We start from the raw sequence: 27,067 nt of genomic DNA on the forward strand, positions 1-27,067 counted from the left end.
TTAATCTTCGCCTGCAAAATCACAGTAGATAACAATCTATATTCAATCTTCCACCATCCTTGCAAAATTGAACTATTATGTTAAACATAAGGTTTTTTTCGGGCTAAACAAGCCCTATTGATAGCCCTACTTTCCCTAGAAGTAATTGAATGCAGTTGCTACACGAAGACAAGCATGCCTGCAGCAATTCAACGGGTAATCTTTTACAATGCCAATAAATGTGCCCTCAAAATTGTTATCTACACGTATACCATCATCTCTTTGCACAGACTCTACAAATTTAGGTAAAAACCAACTATAGCTCAAATGATATTTGTAACAGATGCATACAAAATGGGTGTGAGAAGAAGGAAAAGAAAACCTATACATCTATTGTGCTGACTCGTGTACCTGAACCTGGTTCAACCTGCTTAACCATATAGAATGCAGTATCATGTGGAATAAATCGTATCTTATAGGTCTAGAATGCCAGTGAAAATGCTTTTGCAACATCTTTACGTTGGTTTGCATGACGAGGTATCGTTTCAAAGGTATCTCCAACAGTATCTTCTTCAATCTGGGGATGTCCTTCTCGGCAACAATAACTGAGAATGCACTCCAATTAAGCACTTCGCTAAATGGGAGGGCAAAATTATCAGCTATGATCACTGGTACACATTCGTAGTATATTGCCTCCACAATTCGTGGACTGTTTACTTCATAACCCATAGGGCAAATGCAGTATTTGCTTGATTTCATGTGATCAGGATAGGACATTTTTTGAGAAACTCTTTTAGGCAAAGGACCATAGATCCTCAAATCACCATCTTTGTCGCCCCAGTACTTGAGCAGTTTCGGACGGACCCTGCCGTGCATGTTTCCGGCGAAGAAAGCCAGAATTGGGCGCTGTGAAACTCTTTTCCCACCAAGGTTTCTAAGAGGCCTAGTGGGATTCTTTATGGTGGTCTCCGGAAGGGACACATCCTTTCCTTCAATGAAGATTTTTTCAGAGACGTCTGCATTACAGAGAGCCTTTATGGTGTTTCTTCTAAGCTCCTTGTGAGCATTCAAAGTATAAGGACCCTGGAGTAATTAAAACGCAACGAGAAAGTAGGAGGAAAGAGTTAGATAGTTCAATTATTATTCCAAAAAAAAAAAAGGGAAAGGATGGAAAGATTAGGTGAGAGTCGGAGATCATAGGAGCTGAAAAAATGTGCATCTCAAATAACGTATAGAGTCTTATGCTAACTAGCAGAAAAAAAAAATGAGTTCAGTTCTTGCAATTTGTGATATATTATTAATGTAGTGAGTGTTCCCAAGTTTACAGCCAAAAAGAGAAAGAAATTAAACGTTCTGATCAGAATATATGCACTGCAAACCGCAGAACATTATTAAAAACAATCCAACCAGCTTATAAGAAAAAGGAAAGAAAGAAACTAAGCCTTCAGTCAAGTTATTGCCTTAATTGTGCCAAACGAGAATTTCCCAATACTATCAGAGAGAGAGAGAGAGCAATTGCTTCATTCAAGAATGAATATACACATGCCTAACCAAGAACGAATAATTCCCATTCATACCATTTAGAAATAATATATGTGTTTACATGCACTAAGTTAATGTAAACACATAATGCCCACACAAGCCAGGAAACAAGGTCACCTAGCAAAACTGTAACTCCCTTGGGAAAATTTCATAAATTTGAGTCCCGTAATACCCGAGTTTGGTCTTGAAATGTATCGTAGGATTTGCTGAATCATAATCATGCTGTCAAGTTAAGATCATAGCAATTCTGGCACCCAAACTGTTCTGTAACACGTGTTATTGCATGTACACACGCCTAAGTAAAACAAATCCATGAGCTACATCAGGAATACAGTGATTTCATCTCTGCAGGCTACTAGTCATGGTACCTAGGTGAAGTAATTGCAGAGAAGCTTAGACTTTAGGTCCAAACGACATAAATATTTATGTAGTGAAACTCGCTTACCCAATCATGGCAAGCAACTAGAAAATGATCTGATCCATGAGACCGATTCCAGAAAGGGTATTTTGCAGCAAGCATGTTAACATGGTTGCGCAGAAAAATTGACAAGGGTCTAATATTATGTGAATTAGGCACATAAAGAGCCCACTGCAACTGGCGTACACTATATGGCAGATAGAATAAGTGTGCCTTTTCTGGGTCCATGGTGACGAACTCTCGATTTTCCTCCATCAACTTCATAAACCATCCTTCAGATGAATATATTCCTTGCAAATGAGGCTGATGGAAAATTGGTCTTTTTCCTTCCTTGTAAATGTATACCTTAAGTATGAGTTCCATCATCTCATAGCTCCTAAACACATATGGGATTATGTCCTCAATCATGTTAATGCCAATGAATTGCAATAGCAAGAAATATAAAGATGATAAAATATAGATATCAGTTGACATTTGACAAACAAATGATAGAAATGCTTTAGTTGCAAAACATTTAGAGAAACTAGAAGCCCAGAACCTAGCCATTTATAGATTAAAGTAACTTTGAATTCAATAGTGAGCATGAGGCACACCCATTGTTTATAACTTCAAATCATACAATCGAGTTTTTTGAGATATCCAAAGATAAAACAGACAATACATCTAATAAGCCAGCTAGCCCAAGCTTGCAATGGATGTTAGTGGTTTGTGGCAAGATTTCACACTGCAGTGGTTTTCGGCTTTTGTTTTTGTCCTTTGTTTATTTTCATCCTTCAATTTCTTTTCCAGAACCATGCTTTCTGTTTCCAACTAAAGTCACAATTTGCATCTGTGGAAATTTAAAACCCATAACTATGCAAATTTTGCTGACCTACTAGCTTATTTTATGGCTGCCTGTCTCTGATCCTCCATCCAATTAGACTAAAGAAATTTACTAGGATCCAATTTAACTAATTTAAAATTGGCTCCAGAACCCAGATGTTCTGAAATTTTATGGAGCCAGCAAACTGTCGCTCAGACAATTGTCTTTGAACTGGAGCATAGACAAATTCGCCAACCACAATGAACACTCTTACATTCAAAAGCAACTGCTCAGTATGAATCTAAACGAGTATTAAAAAAAAAAAAAAGCAGTCAGCTATTGCCAAAATCTCTCATCAGTAAACACATGAAAAGAAGATCAAGGAGGAGGCTTCTGTCACTGAGTTGTGAAGGTTTAAAATATGAAGCCTGTCCAGATCTTCTAATAGCCTTTTTTTCTGCATTATACACATTATCTCCTGGACTAAATGCAGGAGCCTTCCACACGAAAGAACTTATATACTCAGCCTCGCCTTCCACAAGGCTGTTACTGTTGTACACCAATAAAGCAGGTAGTTACAACCGCAATGCACTTACCTCTTGAAGCTAGACACATTGTGGAATAAAGGGGCATATAAATCTGGATCATCCTGAACCAGAGGGGCATTCTCAATTTCTTTTCTAGCATGTACAAGGCCCTCATGTGGTGTCAATGACCAAATTTGTCTCTGCATGGTGCAAAGTGTGATTGAGGGGGAGTTAGACAAAAGATGAAATTAGAAATTAATTCAGCAAACTTTTCTGTGGTGAAACACTTACCAGAACTTCTTTGGACATATTTGCATAAGAAGGAGGTGAAGGTGGAGTAGTTATTTCATCAAATGGCTCAACATTCTTCCTGTGTCTTCTTCCTCTTCGCCGATGGGTAGTAGTTCTATTCTTTTTCCTGCTTCTGGAAGACAACTGTTTTATTTCACCTACCTCTGGTACTGATTGATTCTGTTTGGCAGAAGCAGAAAGATTTACGGGGACTATCTGAGCAACTGCCAACTGGTTGTGAGATGCAAAATGAGAATTCCTGCTTGTAGCACGACTAGTGTTGTTGTATATTGCACTTTCAACTATTGGAGGAACAAAAATCAATTCACTCAATGGATAAGGAAGTCTAGGAATTTGAACCATAACAGTGACTATGGTAAGCAAGGAGCTAAAGAGCAACAATACTCTCCAATCAATTCTGAACAACAGGATAATAAAGATTTGCCGCCATGACTTAGTCATCTCATGATCAAAACCGAAGAACTCCTGGTATTACAAAAATCTAACCTTCACAGTCACAAAAGGGATAGATCAAGAGACTGCCAAATTGAATCAACAGATATCCCACTAAAGTCACTACATACATCCATTACATTCTTTGCAACTGCCAAGCCCTGCATGTCTACCACAAGAAGAGGGAAAATGGTCATTACCTCATACAGAAATGTAACTGCATCAAAGATAACTGAAGCATAAATCAACACCAGCAAACATAATCCAGGATAAGATTTGGTGTGAAATCAGTTAAAATGCGTAAATACCAGGATTATCAAATTATCTTTTCAAAAAAAATGCTGATTTATCATTAAACCATCTCCAACTGCATTTACATCTATCAGAGAATACTCTGAGTATACACATGCAGGACATAGATATAGGTTTGCATATCAAACTTCTGCATCCCATTTTCAGTGTCAATTTGTTGAAATGGAAATCAGGCACTAAACTAGCCAAAATTTATGCAATTAATTTCTGCTTGCGTGCAGAAAACCAAGGAAAACAAAATTTAATTGTGTAATCAAGTCTATATGCCATAACATAAAGGCAAGCTCCCCATCATTGTTTGGGTTACGAGGCAAACTGTCTCTCACTTGCCACTTTCCTACACATGCGAAAAGAATAAAGAACCAAACTTCCAAAATATAAAGAATAGCGTAAGAGAGTTAGTGGAATTTGTATGATGGAACTCAATCAACTGACAACTTCTACACTGATTTAGACCAAACCAAAAGTACAAGTCTCCACTAGTTCAAAATCCATCAATGGGTTTGACAGCTGTAGCTCTATACAATTATAATTCTTCCCCCCATCCGGGCCACCCCACTAACTGTTTATTAACAAAATTTTGTTGCACTGCACAGAACCATTGGTGATACAAACTATTGAATTTTAGAAATGAAAAGTATAGCAGAAAACTTCTTACGGTCCAATTTTTACCATGGTAAGTTATCTATTAAAATATTTCTCTTTAAACCATTTCCAAGGAACAGTGTTCAACCATAAATACTTGTATAGGTCATTATCAAATAAAAAACTAGAAAAGTATACAAATACATATATAGGTGTCAATAAAGCATGAAATTGGATAACCTTTGATTACAGCTAAAGAATCATGAGATGTTGTTAATTTCTTTGTGTATAGGCACAGAGGACTAGAGGTGACAAACAAGAGTTTCAGAATTTAAGGGTCCTAAACCTTTTTCTTGATTTAATACTTTTTATCTTCTCAGCTAACGGTCGTTAAAGGAAGCAAATTCGCATTGATTTCGAACCTCTAACTCAATTAAATTAATCAAAGAACACGCAAGCTGATAAACCAAGCATATATCCATGTCCTGGCCAGAAACAAAGAAAATTCAATGAAGAAAACGACAATTAAATGAAAATTCAAGGTCAGATAAAACATATATAAACAAAACAGAGATGCATGCATGTTTTATGAGGTCTGGACGTATGATGGCAGTAAGTTATCCATACCTGGCAATAGGAATCTGGGAAGGCCGAAAATGGATGGAGGAAAGGAAAGGAAAGGGAAATGATCAAGAAAATTAGAGGAAGGAAAGGTCGTGGAACAAAAACAAAGTGGGCGGGGCGGAAAAATGAAAAGGAAAGAAAACAACAGAGGGCGCTGGTTCGCTGACAAGTTGAGACAGGGACGGACAAAGGATGGGCGGGGGACTCCGGTTTCCATATTTATGTGTTTGATCGTTGCTTTGGCGTCTTGGTTGTCAGTCTTAATCCAACAACTTTAACTGCTCCTCTGTTTCTTTATTCCCTTTTTACTCTCTTACTTCCTTCTGTCTTAATACCTTAGTCAAGAATAAACAAGCAAAAAAATATATAAATATTTGTGTTTTAATAGTATGAAATTTATGCTGTGACTCTTGTCATAAGTAGATTCACATTCACATAGTCATTAGTGTAGTGTAATTTGAACTAGTTAGTTAAAGATTCACTAGTATAGTTTAATTAGTGTGAATATTTTGCTCTTTGTTTAATGAAACATCTTAATTACCAAGCTGAAAAGAGGGTGCTATATCTAATGGAATAAAAATATGTAGGCTCACTCAAACTTAAATTTAAGGAAGCAGCATAAATGTACGAGTTAATCTTACATATACTGACGGACGGCATATATATTATCATGATTGTATACATAACACATCTGCAAAATTTAGATTTCAAATTAACTGTTTTGCATCTAATAGTAATATGGTGTATATATTAGTAGTAATCGTAATGAAAATCTTTTTTGAAGAAAAAAATTTGAGACCCTGGTTTAAAATTTAGTTGTAAAAGAGTATCTAAATTTGGAGATGAGGAAATGATCTGTTTGTTTTCCAGAGTATGTGATGCCAACTAATATGGCCCATTAAGGAGGTGATAGGAACATCTTTCCTGCTTTTATTTTGATATTCAAGTATAATATTTTTTTGTGGCTATTAAAAATACATTAGTTGACCGTTCATTGGAAGGTTGATTTGTACTAAATTTGGGTTAAATGTGATTAGTTACACGTCATATGCCACCTGTCCTGATCAGTAAGGTTTCAATCCACTCTGTCTTAACATCTCAAGCCCCCTTCCAAATGGATGCTAATTTATTTCCTTACTATGAACTTTTAATTAGTAATTTCAACTGCAAACTGCGTTAGTCAGTTCTTATATTTAAGTCTCATAAATTGTCAATTTAGTTTAATTTCATACTTTTTTTTAGTAGTTGAACTTTATGTTGATGTTTAATTATAATATTTGATCAGTATTGATATGACAATTGTAGCTTATTTATAATGTTATAAAAAAAAATTTGGAAAAAGGGTTCTAATATGTCCTTTGGTTATAGATAGGTTAATTACTGCTTTAGTCATTTTCTTGCTTCCTTTTTTTTTTGTGTTTGACATATATATAGATGTGTATTATTTCTTTGTGGTAGAATTACATTACGTTCACGAATTGTAATGTAATGTAATTATTTGATTTCAAATACTACATGATGCCATGCCCTAGTGTCTTATAAAGTGCATGCTTTCTAGCAACTATATGATTTTCAATATCAGCCCATCATGTTTAGGCAAAAGATGAAAATTTTAATCAAGTACCAATAGAATCATAGTGATAATAGAATCAACAAATGCTTTTGATCGATGTTAATGTCTTATAAGAATTTTGAGAGAAACTTGAATAAACTCGGATATTATTGAGAAAATGACATTTTTGCACCATACTAACTCAATATCTTAACATGGTTGCATGTGGAAACTGCAGAAGAAAATATGCTCATATCCCTCACAAAAGTGAAGTATACCAATTTGTCCCAAGGTCACAAGGTGATGAATTTCAAAGGGGTGTAAAAAGGTTATGTTTGGGATTTTAACCTTAAGTCACATTACTCGATCCATTTTTTCCAATCCCAAATTATCTTTCAAGTGATTTCAGTCTCTTCGTTAGATGAAAAGGTTAGAGAAAAGAACTCACAAATTTGGCAAAGGCATTTAGTGTTCATTTATCCAAAAGTACAATTGACAAATCGATGGAGATGGCAGCTAATCGTCTTTGTGGCAATCTAGTGATGGTAAGGATGTATTGGACATTAAATAATTTGGCAAAAAGGTTCCATGGTTGGTAACATTACTGGGCAATTTCAAAATATCTTATTTGCTAAAGAATGCATAACTGGTTGGTGTTGTTTAGATTGTGTGAATACCGTTTTCTGTGAGTTTCTAAGATCCAATTTAGTCGGTAAGAACATTAGTCAGGTAACTGTAAGGTCCCTGATGCGACACTCAAATCCTTTCCTTTCTCCCTTTTTTCTTGTAAGATTTGAAATCTCCCCTTCGAATTATAAAAAATATATACATATTGTATTTGAGCTAGATCAAGAATAGTTAATGTTTATGATATTCTTAATTTGACATTTTCACTGTTTAAAGTTCATCACATGTAAGATCTCGTGATGATTCTAGAAAAAAGTGATCATAATTAGAGTTTGGAATCAAATCGGTGCGTTTTACTATTATAAGAGGGATATAAATACATCATTTTAAGAATAATGGACGAAACAAATCAAATTGCAAAATATTAGAAATGTCTAATGCAAAAAAAAAAATTATCTTATATGAAAACGCAGTGTGATGGGTGTCTACGTGTTCGAATCTTCCTAAGTTCACCTCAATTTTAAAGTGACAGTAGTGTAGAACACAAACTCACGTGGGCTGAAGTCCATTGGGCTGTGTGTTAATAGATAAGCACAAAAAGACACTATGGATTGGGCCGACAATGGACATGATCAGGTGGCCACGTGCGCAGATACATCATCCTATCAAATTCCGCCATCCCATTTTATCTGACGTGTAATTCGCAGGTAACCTCCGTACACAGTTTAACAATGACGTCGATATTGAAACAGTTTAGTATTTCTTTTTTTTTTAAAGACAAAAATGAAAAAGTAAAAAAAATAGAAACGCATAGCAGAAACCAAAAAAATAAAAAATTAGTTGGCGAGAGACTTAAACCTCTGCGGAAAGAAATCCCATTTATAATCTGTAATTGAAACTGTCGCCGGCGATCTGAAATTTCCAAGCTCTGATCTTTCGGTGATGGTGTCTTGAAATCTGTGCCCCTTGATCTCTTTCACCAGTCATCAACTGCTTAATCTGTCGGCATGGCCGCCCCATTCTTTTCAACGCCTTTTCAGCCTTTTGTTTATCAGGTACTCATTTGTTGAAATTAAACTAAATTCAATGTTATTAAAGTTTAGGTTTTGATTTTAAACTTTGATTCTTAGCGCTTTTGTGTTTTTTCTTTTGGCTTATCTGATTTCTTTTTCTCTTACTTTTTGTGTAGTTTTTTTAGTTTACTGATGCTTAAACTAGCTAAGAATTTGACTGGGCTTTGCAAAATTGTTAAAAGAGGAAATTTAATACTATAAGCTATGAGACTGAAGCAGATTGGAAGCAGAATGATGAGAATTTTGGAGAATGATCTGGATTGAGGTTTAGTGTGTGGCCTTGTGATTATGGTTTATTAGGAGGACCTGAATGGAAATTATGTTTCTTCTTACTGGAATGTGTTTTGATTGGTTAAAGTTCATTACTTTGTTGATCTTTGGTGTGGTGGTTTGTTTAATAAATTTGAAAATGAAGGTAATTTTGTTGTAGTTGGAGATGAAAAAAAATTAAGCAAATTCGTTAATGAAACAATGAAGTCAGTGATAGAAAGGAACTTTTTTTGTTTTTTTTTTTCTACTAAAAAGTTGCAAGCTTTCTTCTCTCTCGCTCCCTCTCTCTTGATAACCATGGAAAGCCAGATATGCGGAAAAAGTGGTTCAATATAGCAGAAAACGAGTCATTGGACACCTCACTTGCAAAAAAAGATTGCTAATAAGTGCATTTGGTCGTATCAGCAAGTTTCCCAGGTGCTAATGGTGGTAAGGAAAATTCGTGTATAAAATTGATTGGACATGGAGAGGAAAAGTCAATGGTAATCCTAGAGACCTGGAATGTTTTTAATTACAACTAACCTCAAGGGAACTCAATGAACTTTTAACCTTTCTAAATTGAAGTTGGGTATTGACCTCTTAGATTTTCCACAATCTTGAACTTGGACTTGTTTGAAGTGTTACAATCTTAATATTTCATGGAAGTGATACTAAAATTCTTTTGCAGAGTCCCCAAGATGCTTTAACACCTTTTCAGATTTTAGGTGGTGAAGCTCAAATAGTTCAGGTATTTAACTTGGTCTTTTGATTCTTTTCTTTTTGCATTTGGGTGTGGTATGGGGGGGTTTTTATTTTTATTTTTATTTTTTTGGGGGGCGGGGTGATTCTACCATTTCATTGTTATAAGTTATTCTTCTTATTGACAATTCTTGTGCTTCGTCTGACTGATTTTTACGTATTTTTTCTTATAGATTATGTTGAAGCCCGGAGAGAAGATTGTGGCAAAGCCTGGTAAGTTGCTAATTCATCTTTATTTTATTGAGTTCCATGTTTATTACAATCATTTGATTTGAATCTTGCTCAATGTCAAAATTGGCACTAGTAAATTGTCTATGTCCGTATCCATATCCTAGTGCTTCTGATTCGTATAGAAAATTTTGTTTGGCATTAGTTTATCAGGCTGTTGGACATGAGTTGTGCAATCTCACGTCATGATACTAATCTCCCTAGCTTCCTGCTATTACAGTTCAATTTGATACTCTCCATGGGTACATTCAACTTTGTACATCCAATTTCAGATTTTTGGTACATCTCTGCAAGCGGATAGGATGAAAATATTAAGTAACTTGTGAAAATAAACTAATTTTTCCATCTACGGTCACTAGTTTTGGTAAAAAAACACAAAATTAAGCATCCGGGAGCTCTTTATTAGCAAGGGAAAAGGCTAGCCTACTATCGCCATTGTCCAATTCCATGAATCTAGGCTCCCACTAAATGGCCATGATCTACCTACTCTTGACTTTAATAGTGGATTTTAATGGGGTCTCTCTCTCTCTCTTTCTCTCATATTTTCTTTTTAGTCTACTGGTTTCTTACAGCCTGTGTGGGTTTAAATGACTTCTGCAAAGCAGCACTTTTTGGCTTTTAATGACAGAGGTGGGTTTTCTATCCAAATTGGAAACTTGACATACAAACAGAAGAAATGCTAGCACGTTTCAAGCCATTGGGCCTGCAACGGGACTTATTATAATTATTATCTATAGAGGATGATAGTGCCACTGTACCAGTCATTTTTTAGTGACCAATCTTATTGATGCGATTCATCTCCACTTTCTGTTAACAATGTTGTTTTCATACCTTGAAGTAAAGCTAATTTCCAAGTAAAGCCTGTCCATCTGATCAAGTTCATATAACCACGCTAGAGAGGGGATCCTGGTCAACTGTTCTTTTTTTGGTTCAGAGCTTACTGATGGAATTGTTATGAATATGTAATGCTGTTATTGAATGGATGTTAACTGTGATGTGATTCTTTCCTTTCAAGAACTGCAGTCTGAAAAATAAGGAACTGTGTATATTTTCCAGGTTCGATGTGCTATATGTCTGGGTCTGTCCAAATGGACAATATTTATGCTCCTGAAAATGAAGCTGGTATATGGCAGTGGCTTTTTGGAAAGAGTGTCACCAACATAGTTCTACATAATACCGGTTCAACTGATGGATTTGTGGGGATTGCTGCACCTTCTTTAGGAAGAATCCTCCCGGTTTGTATTGTTATCTGAAATATTCACTCAACTGTTTTCTCATACAAGATAGTCTTGCTTATGGTTATATGTTCCACATAGAATGTTAGCAATTTTCTTATTCTGATTCTGATTTATTTTGCAGATTGATTTATCAATTTTTGGTGGCGAAATGTTATGCCAGGTATAAGTGAGGCTTTTTTTTTTCAAGAGATTCTAATCTCCTGTATGGTTTATTCATTTAAGTTTATTAATTGATACAACTTTCTTAATTTTATTTTGTAGCCAGATGCATATCTTTGTTCAATTAATGATGTAAAAGTCAATAATGCCATTGATCAAAGGCCTCGTAATATTATTACCAGTATAGAGGTGAGAGAATGCAGTTTTTTTTTTTTTAGTGTTTCTTATTCTCTGGCTTCTCCTTCTTGTCTCATGATGATTGTGCATATACATGGAATTTTATAATCCTCCCACTGCATGTTATCTACAGGGGTTTCTGAGGCAGAAGATATCTGGCCAAGGGCTTGCTTTCGTAATTGGTGGTGGTTCTGGTACGTTGCCATCTCTTTGTCTATACTTTTCATATAATTTCTCCCTTCACTTTTTGAAATTTTAAATTTTTCTTGGAAGTTGGTCCTTTCTTTAATTGTTGTGAATGTATGTGCACATCTTTATTGCTGCCAAGATACGCTACAAGGAGATCTAAGTTATTGAAATAAAAGTGAATTTTTATTGGTCTAACTCAAAACTGGATATTTCAGAGTATCCTAGGAAACTTGTTTAATATATTAACTTCAATGTAAAACCCTGCAACTTCTAGTTCGAAACACCTTTTGCTTTTCAGGTCCCTGATTTTCCTACTTATTTATGCTTACACGGGGATTGCGCCCATTTTCACATGTTGTATCACCTAGACAAAGGGAGCCTATTCTTTCTTACCCTACTTTCTTTGACTTATCTAGATTGTAAGGTTATGTGATACCTTTTTATTTTGGTTCTTTTCTAGTTGTACAGAAAAACCTTGAAGTGGGAGAAGTACTTTCTGTTGATTTGCCGAGCATTGTTGCATTATCATCAACAATCAATGTACAGGTCAAATATAATGGTCCTGTTAGGAGACTGGTATTTGGGGTAAGTTTATCAAGTGATTTCTCGTTTCCTTTATGAGCATTATCTTCTTTGTATTCCTCGATTGTAGTTGCTTATTCATGTCTGTTAGTTTCTCTTACTTGGTCGTTCATTACATTGATGTCTTGGCTTGTTTGTTTGTTGCAATTTTAAACATCAACTCAAAAATTTCCTTCTAGCCTTTTAGCAGCCAATCAGTTTTGTCTCCACATATCTTTGTACCTAGGCTTCCATTCCTGCACAAAAGATCAGCTTTAGTCTATGTAATTCTTCTAATTTCTTTTTTTTTTTCCTGAATTATTTCATTTTCCTAAATGGGTATGAGGAGTTCATGTTTAAGCTGGATAACCCTTCTGTACATTTTCCGTGAACCAATCGTAAAAATTGCATTGAAATATCAGTAAATGTTGGAATAACAGTAAGATTGTCTGAAAAGAATTAGACCTGAGGATGTGCCTTAATAAAAGTGAATAGAACTAAGCTGTGATAGAGAAGCAACACATGCTTGTATAGGCTTTTCCTTTGTAAATAATTCATTTACCAAATTTTGCTTTTCTATTTGCCATATTCTTATGGTCAATGCCTATGTACCTATCTTTTTCTTGTCTTAATCATTTTTGACAACATGCAAAATGCAACAAGTATTACAATAAGAGAATTTTGCAGCTGTTTAGATGGCCTATTCCCTCGTCTTTTTGGGCATATTAGTACTACCATCATCCTGCTCCACCTCTCTTTAACATTGAATGGCTTCTTTGAGATTAACCTGAATTTGGGCCGACTTTGGGAAGGGGGTGCATATTTGGCTGTGGTAACCCTGCAATGTGGTTTGTTTCCATGCTCTTGTACATTAGTAGGTTAGCTTACTATTTTTACCCAATTTCTATTGCTGTACACCATTTGTTTCTCTTGTTTAATGTCATGGATCGTAACCAGTTTCCCATTTTTTTTCTTCTCCACTTTTACCAGCAAAGGAAAGTGATTATTCTGAACTAGAATTTCTGTGATAGGCTATGACGGCTTTTGTTCAACGTAAATTCTCAAGTCACGAAAGTAGCATGATAAGAGGCACACATGTAGAATAAATGGCATTATGAAGTTAATTAGCAGCGAGTACAGTTCATGCATCCTGTATGTGGTATCTGATACTAGATAGATCATCCAATGCATCACTGACTGTGACAGAAGTCCTCAGTATTAATTTTCCCATGGCTTAACCTAGATAAGTATACCCTTCCAAGTTGTAGGCTTTTAGCAACTCCGAAGCTAACAGTAAAAGAGTGCTTTCTCTTCTTCTGAACCTCATCGTGCGATAAGCTTTTAAAGAGTTAAGCTTTACTGGTAGATCTTGGCTAACTTACTTCAACTGCTCTGTCAAAGTTTGATTTTTCTTGATGCTGGGACTTTCTCTGCCAACATACTCTTGATTGTCAATGATTGCTTGGTTTCTAGACGGCCTGACTTAAGAAGTTGTGCGCCCTTGCAGGGTGAAAATCTTGTAACTGCAGTTCTCACTGGCCCTGGTATCGTTTTCATTCAGAGTTTGCCTTTCCATCGACTTTCCCAGCGCATTGCTAGGTAGTCTTAAACTCTGCGCTTCTTTGGGATTCATTAGATGAATAAAATGTTGCATTTGCTGACATTTTCCCACCGTGGTTTATTCCCTTCCAAGCTTAACAAATGCATGGTCTACTTTGCAGGGCTGTTACGTCACCAAACATGAGAGACAATCCAAAGTTCTTCATTCAGATAGCGATCTTCTTCTTTCTAGCTTATGTTGTTGTTGTGTCATCATTAATCTTGACAGATATATAGTTGGTTTTTGTTTGTTTTAATTTTGACATTCCTGTAGGTGGTACTTGCCTTCCCTGCCTGTTCTTTCTATTTTTGGTTTGGCTAGATTTATTTACAATTACAGGAAGCATTAGGAAAAGGGTTACATTAGTTTCAGAGGATTGGTCTATTATGTTTCCAAAGTGTATAGACAGCCAAACTAACTTTATTTGTGAGCGTCGTCCTATTCCAAAGTTTGTTCACCACTCTCTCTTGTGATGCAGTTCTTCTTTTCAAAGCGCTAATAGTAAAGTTGGTGCTCTAGAAATTAAAGATATTGGGTTCAAATCTCTCTCTCTCTCTTTCCTTTTTTTCTAAATCCCATTCTTTCTTGTTAGAGAAGGGAGAAAAAAGAATAACCTAAGAGGCATGGGTTTAACGACTAAGATTGAGTTCTCAAGATTTACAAGTCTTGGGTTTAGATCTCTCTTCCCCCAAGTAGAGAAGGATTGAAAATCTTTTGAGGATGAATTCTCATAATTTTATGGTTAATTCTGCTAAAACAATGATTATGTCAGATGAGTTATGGATTTAAATCATATCTAATAAGTGTAATTGATAGTAGAACTATGTAAATTCGGATTGGTTTGGGCCCGATCCGATAAACGTATACGTTTAAAAAAACACATACGTAAAACATAATATGAAAAATTGTTTGAGAAAATTTTTTGCTGCATAATAAATATGTTTTTTTAAATACATCTACAATATTGTTGTACAAAAAATTTGAAATAATATTCAATCTAACTAGATTCATAACACTACTCAAACTACTAAAAAAGAGAGTACATCTAATTTTATATACATCGATAATGTATTCATTATTATTATCATTGGATTCATGACATATATACAAAAGTTGAATTTTAAATTCAAATTTTAAATAATTGTCATCCATCCAACGCTGAGTATTTCAAATTCAAATTTTGTATAGTTGTCATTTATTCAATGCTAACAGTGTATACATTGTCAATATATGAAAGATTCACCTACTCAAATTCAAAATTCGATTCAATTGTGATTTAGTTTTTTTTTATTTATAAAACATAAGTCAGTATTATTAATAATCTAGTTGGAAATCGTCCAACACGATTTGTTTGATAAAGTAATCTGCACTAATGACAGAAGATACATTAAACATGTCACAGATATATTTGATTTGAAAAATCATAAGATTTAACAGAGTTACAAATTATAAAAGATTATACTGTGAATCACAAATCATCAAATTTGATCAATTGAACGAATCATGCCATGGATATCTGTGCATGTCTATTCTCTCAGATCTATTATCCAACTGATTCAAGATCAAAACTGATATTGAAATTTGACGAGAAGACCGAAGAAATTTTAGATCTAACATAAAAATATGAGAAAATAAATAACAAAAAAATAAAAACTAAACAAAACTCTCACCAGGATAGTGTGTGAGAGACGAAAACTCTCACTAAGACACCCTATAAGAGACTTTATTAAATAAAAGTAAGAACAAAGAGGAAAGGAGACCTTGACTTAAAGCCAAGATCTCCCTCCTACGGAGGAAGAGGAGTAGATAGAGGGGACCATGAGCAGGGTTAAGACCCCACAGTAAGTGATCAAATTTTAGTACAATAAAATATATTTTTAAAAAAATAAAAACTACTAACATTATATATAGGTTATAATTATACCCTACGAGTATTGTGGGGTCAAATTTTAGTGCAGTAAAATTTATTTTTAAAAAAATAAAAACTATAACATTGTATACAGGTTATAATTATACCCTACGAATACTCTTTTTATAAAAAAATGTTACAAAATCAATTCATTATCAATTTTGATAAATGCATCTTTTTCAATAAAAGTAACTGAACCTCTTGAATTTTTTAAAATAATCTGCAAATCACCAACAACTTGATCTTCTACAGGTTTCTTTTATAAAATTTATCTTTACCCTATTATAAATAAAAATCATAATAACTTAATTTCGTATTATAAATAAAAAATTTACCATCCACTTGAATAATTCTTGTTTTTAAAGTCTTTGAAGTTTGAAAAAAAATGATTTGAAGAATTGATTTTCTCACTCCACTCAAGAAAGTTCACTCCTTGTGTTTGGAAATTTTAGATGAATTTATTCTTGAACTAATTTCCATAGATAATTTGAAATAAATTCAAAATTATTGTGATGGTAAGAATTATGAATTTTCAATTTTTGGGGGGTCAATGTATATAAAATATAATTTTCAAATTTTTCAAATTTCCTAAGCTTAACCCCACTTGCTTGTATGTGGCTCCGCCATTGGAGGGGAGAGACAATAGAGGTAATCCTAATACCTTGTGAGTTACCAAATTTAGAGAACGAAATCAATATAATCAAGACAAGCTCTAGTAATTTAATTCATTCATACATCTAATAAAAAAATTATTTAGTTTAAGTTCATCTCAATTGGGTTCAAGGCCTCTAATAAAAAAAAAATTATTCATACATCATTGACAAGATTTATAACTCTAACAGAAGCAAATCTTATTTGGACATATTCACTTCATCTACCAATATATGTATTTCTATTACGTAAATTTGGCTTGAGCCTAACCAATACATGTGTACGCATATACATAAAACATCTTATGAAATTTTGTTTGTTAAATATATTTTTTAAATACATCTATAATATTATTCTTAAAAAATTTTCAATCTAACTAGATTCATAAAACTACTATAAAAGAAATGCTACATAGTTGAATACAAGCTCACTTCACCTACTCAAATTTGAAAATCAATTCAATTATGATTCAGTTTAAGTTCCATCTCAATGTAAAGGTATAACCAAGTGTAATTAAGATGAGATTTAGCAGTTCAATTTATTCATATACAAATGTAAAAATTTAGAACTTGGGTAAAATTCAGAAAACCCTCTGTGCTATTATCGAAAATCGGGGAGTCCCATATCATTTAAAAATATTCGAAAAAGCCCTCATTAGTCAAACTAATACGAAATGGTGATTTATGACCTGCTATGTTACAGATAATAAGTCATACCTCATTTATTTAATGGGTTTTATACATGGACAAAATATTAATTTTTTAATCGTATATATAATATTTGCAAGTATCTTAACAAGTCAATTTTTTAGATCAATTTGAATTATGAGAGAGTTTTAAAAAATATTTCTAAATCACATAAGGCTTCTTTGATTTTTGGCGAAATCACAGAGGATATTTTGAATTTTACCCTTAAAATTTTGGATTTAATTGTAAGAAAAATTCTAAAAACCCTCTCCTAAGTCACAACCAAATCTTACTTGAATATTCATCCAAAAAAATTCTTTTATTATTTAATCTGATATGAGCTTTTATTAAAAAGAGTTCAATGTAAGTATTTGGTAACCTGATTTATCTTTTTTCCTTTAGGGTAACCTGATTTATCTTCAATTCAAAATGAGCTCGAGGCAACCCCCGTTTAACCTCATTTATTTAGCAATCAAAGTATTATAATCCGACAACATAGGCAAAACAAAAATTGGAAAACGCAAAAATCCTAAACTAGGCCAGAGCCGGACGCGTCCATAACCGCTTGATGGCAACGCAACGCTGTCGTAAAGCACAAGTAAAAATCTTTCTCACTGCCCCTCACTATATAAGGGGGCTTCGACGACCTTCTCGACAGTATCCTTGGATAAATAAAATTAAAGAAGCTTTCACTCGTCTGCTTCTTTTTCTGTCTCAATTTTCCTAGCCCTAGTCCTTAAATTCCCCTCTCCCTTTTTAATCAATCCAATTCTAGGGCACAGATTGTTCCAATATACGAACTTTTCATCGAAGTTCGCTGATCGATTCATGAATTTTACCATGAATTGCTTTTTGTAAATATTTATCGTATTACAGAGAAGAAAGAAACAGAAACTTTCTCGAGTTTTATACGAGTTTCCTCGCTCGCCCGCTTAATTTCTTAGAAGAACGAAGAGGCGCTAGGATCGGAGGTTTCCGAAGAACTAAATTGAATTTGTTCTGTTTTGGCTGTTCAGTTCGAGGTGCGGCTGTTGATTTTCGAGATCTCAAGTATTCATCGGCGTTCGCTGCGGTTCCGGTTGTGTCAAGGAAGGGGCAAGTTCGTGTCTTTGCTGATCTAACAAGAGTTTGATACTCTTTTTTGCATCGGAGGCTGGGTTTACGGATTGAAATTGAAGATATTGATTACCGTAGCTTGACTGAGAGAAAGTCCTGAAGTTATTGAGTTGTTCGAGAGAAGAAATTGGTTTGATCTTACTTGGATTATTGAGGAAAAGAAAAGAAGAAAAATCATAGATATTTCTTCAATTTTTGTACTGTTGTTATCTTGTTTTTCGTTTTTGAGTTCAATATCAGGCCATACATATATTTTTGTCGTTTGAAGGCCGTTATTTGTGTTTGTTATTGATTTCTCTCAGAGGGGGGAAAAAGGAACTTTAAAGAAAAACAAAGAAAGCAAATATGGCTGTATATTACAAGTTTAAAAGTGCTAAAGATTTTGATTCAATTCCAATTGATGGGCACTTTATAACAGTCGGGAATTTGAAAGAAAAAATATTTGAATACAAGCAGTTGGGCAGGGGTACTGATTTTGACCTCGTGGTCACCAACGCCCAGACTAACGAAGGTTGGTTTGACTTCCTATTGGTCAGCCTTTTTTTATCTGATTACAACAATGTGCAAGCTGTAGATGATCAGTATAAAAGTTTCTTCCTTCAAGCAAATATGTTCATATTCTTTACAATTGTTTAAACAATTTCTACATTGACGCAAGCATGTTTATATTTTTTGCAATTTTCTGGTCATACTGTTCTAGATTTTAGTTTTCAGTCAAAAGGAAATACCTTTGTGAGTATTTTATGGAGTTATTAGCAATTTCAGGCTTGCGGAAAGAAAGAAGTCATCCAAGGAGACCATTTGTAATTCATCTTCTGCAATTCATAGTTGGGATGCATAATTGCATCCTAGATAAGGTGTCACGTGAGAGCTTTGGTCTGTCCACTTCCTGTTGCACGATTGGCACTGCATATGAAGTGGAGAATTGGTTTTTCTTATGTGATTCTATTACTATAAGGTCAAAAGTCTTTATAGAGTTGTTTCCTTGAAATTGGACCACTGATGGGTATTGTGAGGTAGTTGATGAATGGTCTGTTTGATGACAAACTTTTCAAACGGAATTCTAGTTTGAATGATAACTCTGAATGTGGTTCTTTCATTTATCACCCACTAGTTTTGCTTGCGTCCAAGTTGTCATTTCTTCTTTGGTTCAAAATTTCTGAAGGAAATCTGACAAGTCTTTGTGAGAATATTTTCTCTTTCTCTTTCTCTGTATCTGATTGAATTTTAGTGAGCGAGTAGAATTCTCAGTCCGAAGATTTAGGGCTTAGGGTTAAGATATAAAACCTGCAGACATGCTTTTAGTTTGGGGTTTTCTTGTGAGCGTCAAGTCTTGTCACGTGTTTGAGTAGGAGCAGGAAAATTGATGCTGATATTGGTTTTGGTGAATCAATTGGTTCCCAACATGAAATGTGCCTTTTTTGAGGTTTAAATTTAGTTAGAGCTATGTTTGGTCCATATGTTGATTATTTTCAGGGTTTATATAGAACTTTGTTCTGTTTTCAATTTCAGAGTACCTTGATGAAACAATGTTGATTCCAAAAAATACTGCTGTCTTAATTCGTCGGGTTCCTGGACGACCTCGAATGCCTATTGTTACAGCACCTGTTCCTGAATCTGAAGAGTATAATCTTGATCCTTAAAACTTCTCAATTTGATTAGGTTGAGCTTGATTTAGCAAAAAATTTTGTCCTTGTTTTCAGCTTAGTGCATTTTCTTAAGTCTTATTTTGGTGATGTGAAGATCAGTTTGTAGTGATTTGAGAGTGGGTGAGTAAAATCAATTACACTATAAAAAGGAGATTCTATGAGGGAGAGGATGATAGATTTGGACTAGCATAGACGTGACTTTGAGAGGCTTCTTAATGTTGGTTGAGTTTTACTATGTGCTCTCTGATGCAGGGTAAAGGTGGAAAGTGAGTCTGGGGAAGTTCAAACAGTAAAGAGCAGCTTTTTAGGGGTAGAGTCATCTGGAATGAAATATGTAAGCTTCTATAAGCAATATGTCCTGAAAGACTATTATAGATTAATTTTGTCTTTTAAGTGTTGATAAGCACACAGACGCAATAATGAGTTTTTGACCTTTGCAGCCTGATGAGTCAGAATGGGACGAATTTGGTAATGATTTGTATGCAATTCCTGAAACTTTGCCAGCTCAACCAAGCAATCTTGTTCAGGAAGCTGCTCCCCCTAGTATAGTTGACGAGGACAGTAAGATTAAGGCTTTAATCGAGACACCGGCCTTAGATTGGCAGCGGTGAGAGATCTTCTGCTACTGCTTGCTGATTTGAACATTCAAAACTGTTATTTATTTTTGTTTTTGTCTTTTCCTTCACCAAAAAGAAAAAGGTTTTGTTTGTCTGATAGGCTTATCATTGTACATTTAATTTCAGCCAATCTGCTGATGGTTTTGGTCCTGGTAGAGGTTTTGGACGTGGTATGGGTGGAAGAATGATGGGAGGACGTGGTTTTGGTGAGCGCTTATACTTGTCTTTGTTTAAATCAACTTACCTGAGATACGTAATACACTATTAAATTTTTTTTTCCTCCACTTTGTTTTGTTTCCTTTCCTTTTTCCAGTTTTTTGTTGCATAGGACAATAGTCCTCAAGCAAAACTAGATTTAGACTTGCGTGTGTAAGGAAGGTTTGAGGTGCTGTAGTGGAAGGAGATAAATGATTTTTTATTTTGTTTTAGTTGTTTAGCTTTGCTGTTAATGAATTGTGGTCAAAACTGAACACCACTTCTTCTTTTTTTGAGGTCGAGGAGGATTGGAGCGAAAAACACCACCTCAGGGTTATGTATGTCACAGGTGCAAGGTTCCTGGTGCGTTTTCCTATTCTTGACATTTGAATTTGATTTCTTTGGTTAAAATTAGGTTTAAGAGTTCTTAGATAGAATATTATTTTTTCTGAAAGGAGAAAAAATAAAATCTCCCTTCTACTAGTCCTTTTGCTAATTTTTCCAATCACTGATTTATAGGACACTTTATTCAACATTGTCCAACAAACGGTGACCCTAATTATGACATTAAGCGGGTTAAACCTCCAACTGGTATCCCAAAATCTATGTTAATGGCCACACCAGATGGCTCGTATGCATTGCCAAGTGGGGCTGTTGCAGTTTTGAAACCAAATGAGTAAGCTGTTTCTCTCCATTTGAAACTATTGGTCATTATTTTTGGGCAAGATCATTTGTTTACTGTCCATATATGTTGCAGGGCTGCTTTTGAAAAGGAAATTGAAGGGCTTCCATCCACGCGCTCAGTTGGTGATCTTCCGCCTGAACTTCATTGCCCGTTGTGTAAAGAAGTTATGAAAGATGCTGTGCTTACAAGCAAATGTTGTTTCAAGAGTTTTTGTGACAAATGTATGGCTCACAGATGGTGATTGAACATTCTTTTCTTTGTGTTTCTATGTTGCTTTGCCTGGATTGTTGTTGTATCTGTGCAACAACTGTTATTCTATCATTTAGTTTGTTCTGTTGGTGCTCATTATGTACCAACTTTTTTTTTTTACATGTTATGAACAAGACCCCACAAGGACAAATCATAATTGAACCAAGACAAGTAGGACCAATAATATTTAACCTTGAATATGTAGTTTGCAGTCTGGCATAAAATTATAAGTTTGGTGCTTTAAACGCATATGGATTTTTTTTTTGGTTTTCTTTTTTGAAACTAAAGTTTAGGAAGTTTTAAGAGAACTGAAATCTGTAAGATCACCCCAAAAAAAAAAAATCATGTGGACAACATGGTAGCACGTTGAAATTTTCTACTGAATTTATTATCGGAATATGAAATCATATTGCCTTATTGGAATATCTAGGTGGTTTCATTTGAATAAATTTTGAGTATTCAACTTAAAACTCACTGGTTCTCTAATAAAAATGAATAGTGATATACTACATGTATGCCAAATGGCAAGCATTTCTATGGATGACTAGCTGGCTCTCCCTTCCCTCTCCTCCTGAGCTTGTTCTGAAACAAAGAAAAAAAAAAAACGGCTCTTGTTGTTTGGATTTTTCCGTCCTGTAATTAATTTCATAGTCCTCATTTGCATAGCTTGTAGTTTTGGGGTTCTTTCTCTCTGATAACTAAGTGTTACTTACAGGCATAAGAGAATATATTATTTCAAAGTCAATGTGCGTGTGTGGGGCGACAAATATACTAGCAGATGATCTTTTACCAAACAAGACATTGAGGGATACCATTAACCGAATACTGGAGTCCAATAACAGCAGTGGAGATAATGGTGGCAGCACTTTCCAGGTTCCAGGTTTGTGTTGTTAAGAAGTTTGTTGTCAGTACTTTGGGAATAATAATCAGTTCACTATAAATACTTCTATTCTACAGATATGGAATCTCGCAATCCACAGCCCAAGGCTCCATCTCCTATGCAGTCTGCGGCTTCAAAGGGAGAGCAGGTCATGCCACCTCCAGCTCAAAAAGAAGAGACTTCTAAGGTGCATGAAGTTGTAGAAGAGGTTAAGGCTGTTGTTGCTCCACAGCAAACTATGGAGAAAGTGAGATTATCAAAAGTTGCAGATGCTTCTGAAGCTACACATGAGTCAGTAAGTGTGAAGGAACCAGCATCTCAAGGGAGTGCACCTCTGCCTGATGAAGAAGTGCAGCAGAAACCAGTTTCCAGTGAGGCAGGTAATTACCCAGATATCTTTCATACCTGTGATATGTTTTTTTGCATTCCTTTCACATTTGTGGTAATATCCTGCCACGATTTCCCACCCAGAGGCAGTGTAGGGTTCGTCTGCAGGATAGTTTAATGTTCTCTTTTTAGTGAAATCTTGTACTTTGTCTGGAGTCGAACAGAATATATATGATCAGGGAAAATTTCCCTTTGGTATAGAATCATGATGGCATCTTGGAGTAAGGGCTTATATTTGTTTATGATTTTTAACTGATAAATTTCTGTCCTTTCAGCAAAAAAGAAGAAAAAGAAGAAAGCTCGCTTGCCTTTAAATGGTATGCTTTTGTAAGACCTTGTCATTCTGCTGTCCTTGTACACATTAAAACACATTTTAGTTGAGCTTTTTGAACTGTGCCACTGAATCTTCTGTTTAATGGTTAATCTTTTAAGGAGTTGCAGCTGCAGAGATGCAGTGGAGAGCCCAAGACCTTGCAGCTGAGAACTACATGATGCCTATGGGCCCTGCTGCCTATAATCCTTATTGGGCAGGAATGCAACCTGGAATGGATGCATTCATGGCCCCGTATCCTGGTGCTGCTCCTTATATGGGTTTTGGTCTTGGTCCACTGGATGTTCCATTTGGGGGTGTCTTACCACAGGACCCATTTGGGGGACAAGGTTGCATGTTGCCTTTTGGCCCTCCTCAGAGGTATTGATTCTTGTTTTATGAACTAAAGGGAGTTCTTGTTTCTCTTGCTTCTGGGGGATTGTTGTTCCTATTATATCTTTTTTGTATCAAGATGGCTTGTGCTTTTTTGCAACCTATCACAAAGTTACTGATTCTTGTGTTATCAGCTGACTGTTTTTACTCTCTCTTCATATGTGTTTGGTTTTTTGGGGTTGGAGAGAGAGAGGGGGGGGGAGTGGTTTGGAGCACTGTTCCTTCTATATACTTTTCTTGAATCTGGTGACGCACTGTGATTTGCAGCCTGTGCAACTTGAGGCCTCTGGTTAGAGGGGTATATATAATGCTGTGTATCTTGGTCTCTTGCAGCAGATTACAATTGGTGTTTTATTTTCATATGAATGTCCTCTTTTTCAGGGATCTTGCAGACTTTGGGATGGGATTCAATGCTGGACCCCCTTTGATGAGCCGGGAGGAATTTGAAGCTAGGAAAGCCAATTTGAAAAGGAAACGTGAAATTGAGAGACGTGGTGAGAGGTAAATGCGAGGATTTTGAACATTTCATAATTTTTAATTGTGTTTTTATGCTCTTGTATCTTGTATCCTGGTTTCTGGATGATCTTCATCTGGTTATGTTTGATTTACTCTTACACAATTATTTGCTTATTGGGTCTGCAGCCGAGAATTACCACCTAAAGATCGGGAGTTTGGCAGGGAAGTGAGCAGCAGTGGTGACATTTCTTCAGGGAAATCTAAATCTGTATGTACTTTTGTCGTTGAAATTTCCTCTTCCCTCTTTTGGTTTTGTGAACTATTGGGCAAAATGGACTTGGCAACAGAGTAATCATTGTGGAAAGAGGCCCCTCCCCTCCCCTCCCCTCCCCTCCCTCTCTTTGAACCATAACCTGGGTGGGATTTCATCAAAGGTTTTATTGGAAAAGGCAGAACCGAAGGGCAACCGTGATGGTCTGCACTGCTTCCCTCTTGTGCTCAATTTGATTGCCAAGGCTGAGGATGAGAAATTTCTGGGTTTCTTACAGGTCTTTAACGCATCACCCAGCCTTGGTCTTATTTCAGTGGGAAAATGCAGTGTAGTTATGCATCACAAATTTTACCAATTTGTCTGCACGGCTGCCGCCGCCCCTATTCAACCCCCGCTTCTTGTCCACCTTTCGTGCGAGTGAAATTATCACTACGCATTGTTTTCTGGTGTTCCATCGCTAGCGGATGATTGTCCAAGTTCCTCCCAACATCCATATCCGTGCTTAATCCTGGCAATTTGAAGTTTCTTAATGTCGTATTTTAGGTGGCGTATATTATTATTATTATTAACTCTATGTCTTTTGGGGATGCGCTATGATCACCACTCTAAACCAATAATAGAAATATGCATTGTTTGACACGCAGGTCCCTCAGTGTGGTCTGGAAACCATCAAACCAATAACGAAAATAAAATTGGGAAAAAGAATAGTGAAAATGAAATGTATTTGACTTTTTAAAGGAAAATTGCAACGAAAAACAGGCTTTAACGCGGGATTTAGAATGCGAGGAATGTATGTACTTTGATTTAGAATTAGCTATTGCTATAGCTTACCTGTTTTTATTTCTGTTCGTAGAAAGCTGTTCCACCGCCATCAAGCTCGGATAATCACCGTCCTCGCCATCGCTCAGATAGGCCATCCCCTGATCGCCGCTCTCGTGATCCTGAACTTCCACGCCCGTCTTCTAAGAAGAATTTGGATCACGATTATGACGACCATCACCGGCATCGTGACCATCGCAGTGAGCATTACCAGGACAGCCACCAACACCACCGTGATCACAGTGATGACCGCCATCACCTGGACAGTCGCCACCCTCGTGATCACCCTGATGACCGCCATCGCCGTGACCAGCCTCAGCGTAGTAGCAGTAGTCACCACCGTTCAGAGTCTGCTGCTAGACCAACTCCAGAACCACTTGCAGCGCCTAAAACCGTTTCCACTGCTGACAAGAAACAGAAGATCAGCGTATTCTCTCGCATCAGTTTCCCTGCTGAAGATCAAGCAGCCCCAAAAAAGCGAAAGCTGACGTCTTCAACTGAAGCACCAGCTAGTGGCTCGGGGAGTCACAGGGGCCCTTCTTCGAATGGCTACTATGAAGATCACAAAGCAGGATCAACCACAAGAAAAAGTTCTGCTCCTGCTGCTGTAGATCATGAGAGTAGTGACGACGATAGACATTTCAAGAGAAGGCCATCAAGGTACGAGTCATCGCCTCCGGTGGCTGCAACTAGAGAGTGGGAGGAGGAGCCAAGGCATTCGAAGAGGGAAAGAGAGAAGGAACGTGGGAGCTATAGCAAGCACAGGTAGGTTGTAGCCCTGAGGATTGGAGGGATGCTGCTGAACGGAAGAGCCCATAGAACAAAAAAAGGGCTGTGGATCCATCTATGCGGTAGTTGACGTGGTGAAGAGCAAATGTGAGTCTGTAATTGGGCGAATTGCTCTTCGTTTTCTGCAGGCGTGGCCGGCTGCATGCTGGGGATTGGTGAAGGGCAGTGATGAACGGGATGGATGCCTGCTTCATTTTCTTTTTGATTTTGTTCATTTTTCCGTGTCCATCTCTTTGGTGGGCAAATTGGGAAAACAGTAGAATTTTGTGCTTAGGTTTCTTGGAGCTTTCAAATTGAAGCCCACGCATGTTCTCGTTATGTACAACCAAATGCAATGATACCAACTTTTTATTTGAATAAATAATAAACCTTCCTCCATAACTCGTTTATCGTGTCTCTTCCTACTACATTAGTTTCTATTTCGTCCTTTGAATTTCTTTTGTTTATGCTGCCGTGAATTTATCTGTTAACAATTTTTCTTCAAGACAGCAATATAAATGGGCTTTTGTTTTGGTTTGGGTACACAACTCCAAGCTTTAAAAGTAGTTAATTTGAGAGGAAGGAACTTCCAATGTAGCCTGTAACCTTTTTTTTTTTTTTCCTCAACGGCAACACTTTATTTATATACCAAAACAGATTACAAACTTTTGGAGCAACTGCCCCTATAATTTGCTTGAAGCAATTTAAGCAGCCAAGCTGAGAAGTCAGTCATCCATTCAGCAGTTCTTTTCAAGCTTAAAGTTAATTTTGTAAAATAATGACTAACAAAGTTGTTAATCCTACTCGTGAAGGAAAAACAACATTCATAAAAGTTGGATTTCAAGCTAACTATATTCGACAATACAGTTGCAATAGTTGAATCTCCTTCCCCACCATTTATTTTATCAATGAGTTGCTTACAATCTGATTCGAGCACCACTCTTCTCCAGCCCTGTTGTTTTGCCATAAGCATAGCAGCTCTTAAAGTTAGAGCTTCCTCCTGTTTTGCATTTGAACAGCTTGTATTTGGCACTGCCCGAGCTCCCAGAATGTTTCCTTGACAGTCCCTTGCAATCATCCT

The 27,067-nt window shown here is 36.0% G+C and overlaps 3 protein-coding genes across 7 annotated transcripts; 2 read left to right on the top strand and 1 right to left on the bottom strand.

Annotated features, from left to right (window-relative positions):
• Positions 1-179: 179 nt before the first annotated feature.
• Positions 180-5,780, bottom strand: LOC113703952 (probable glycosyltransferase At5g03795). 4 transcript variants are annotated; one of them, XM_027225497.2, is made up of 6 exons: positions 5,537-5,780; positions 4,067-4,173; positions 3,560-3,861; positions 3,338-3,468; positions 1,967-2,315; positions 180-1,062 (listed from the first exon to the last, which is right to left on the bottom strand). In XM_027225497.2, the coding sequence occupies exons 2-6, from the start codon at positions 4,143-4,145 to the stop codon at positions 370-372; spliced, it is 1,554 nt and encodes a 517-aa protein (XP_027081298.1). In that variant the 5' UTR covers positions 4,146-4,173; positions 5,537-5,780; the 3' UTR covers positions 180-369. The 4 variants fall into 4 exon arrangements, with proteins under 4 accessions (XP_027081298.1, XP_027081297.1, XP_027081296.1 ...); XM_027225496.2 differs by having other exon boundaries at positions 4,067-4,181; positions 5,537-5,779; XM_027225495.2 differs by having other exon boundaries at positions 3,560-4,173; positions 5,537-5,779.
• Positions 5,781-8,550: 2,770 nt separating this feature from the next.
• Positions 8,551-14,405, top strand: LOC140012967 (uncharacterized). Its single transcript, XM_072061729.1, has 10 exons — positions 8,551-8,767; positions 9,723-9,782; positions 9,967-10,006; positions 11,078-11,256; positions 11,381-11,419; positions 11,521-11,607; positions 11,729-11,789; positions 12,245-12,369; positions 13,853-13,944; positions 14,067-14,405. The coding sequence occupies exons 1-10, from the start codon at positions 8,720-8,722 to the stop codon at positions 14,179-14,181; spliced, it is 846 nt and encodes a 281-aa protein (XP_071917830.1). The 5' UTR covers positions 8,551-8,719; the 3' UTR covers positions 14,182-14,405.
• A 3,421-nt stretch (positions 14,406-17,826) lies between these two features.
• LOC113702675 (E3 ubiquitin ligase PARAQUAT TOLERANCE 3) lies at positions 17,827-26,388 on the top strand. Of its 2 annotated transcripts, none has more exons than XM_027223793.2 (15): positions 17,827-18,818; positions 19,820-19,931; positions 20,209-20,290; positions 20,397-20,563; positions 20,700-20,779; positions 21,066-21,131; positions 21,288-21,444; positions 21,526-21,674; positions 22,418-22,582; positions 22,660-22,962; positions 23,245-23,286; positions 23,402-23,660; positions 24,054-24,173; positions 24,315-24,396; positions 25,253-26,388. In XM_027223793.2, the coding sequence occupies exons 1-15, from the start codon at positions 18,653-18,655 to the stop codon at positions 25,985-25,987; spliced, it is 2,685 nt and encodes an 894-aa protein (XP_027079594.1). In that variant the 5' UTR covers positions 17,827-18,652; the 3' UTR covers positions 25,988-26,388. The 2 variants fall into 2 exon arrangements, with proteins under 2 accessions (XP_027079594.1, XP_027079595.1); XM_027223794.2 differs by having other exon boundaries at positions 23,411-23,660.
• The last annotated feature ends 679 nt before the right edge of the window (positions 26,389-27,067 follow it).

This window comes from Coffea arabica, chromosome 8e (assembly GCF_036785885.1).
Source record: "Coffea arabica cultivar ET-39 chromosome 8e, Coffea Arabica ET-39 HiFi, whole genome shotgun sequence".
In the NCBI taxonomy this organism is placed as follows: domain Eukaryota; kingdom Viridiplantae; phylum Streptophyta; class Magnoliopsida; order Gentianales; family Rubiaceae; genus Coffea; species Coffea arabica.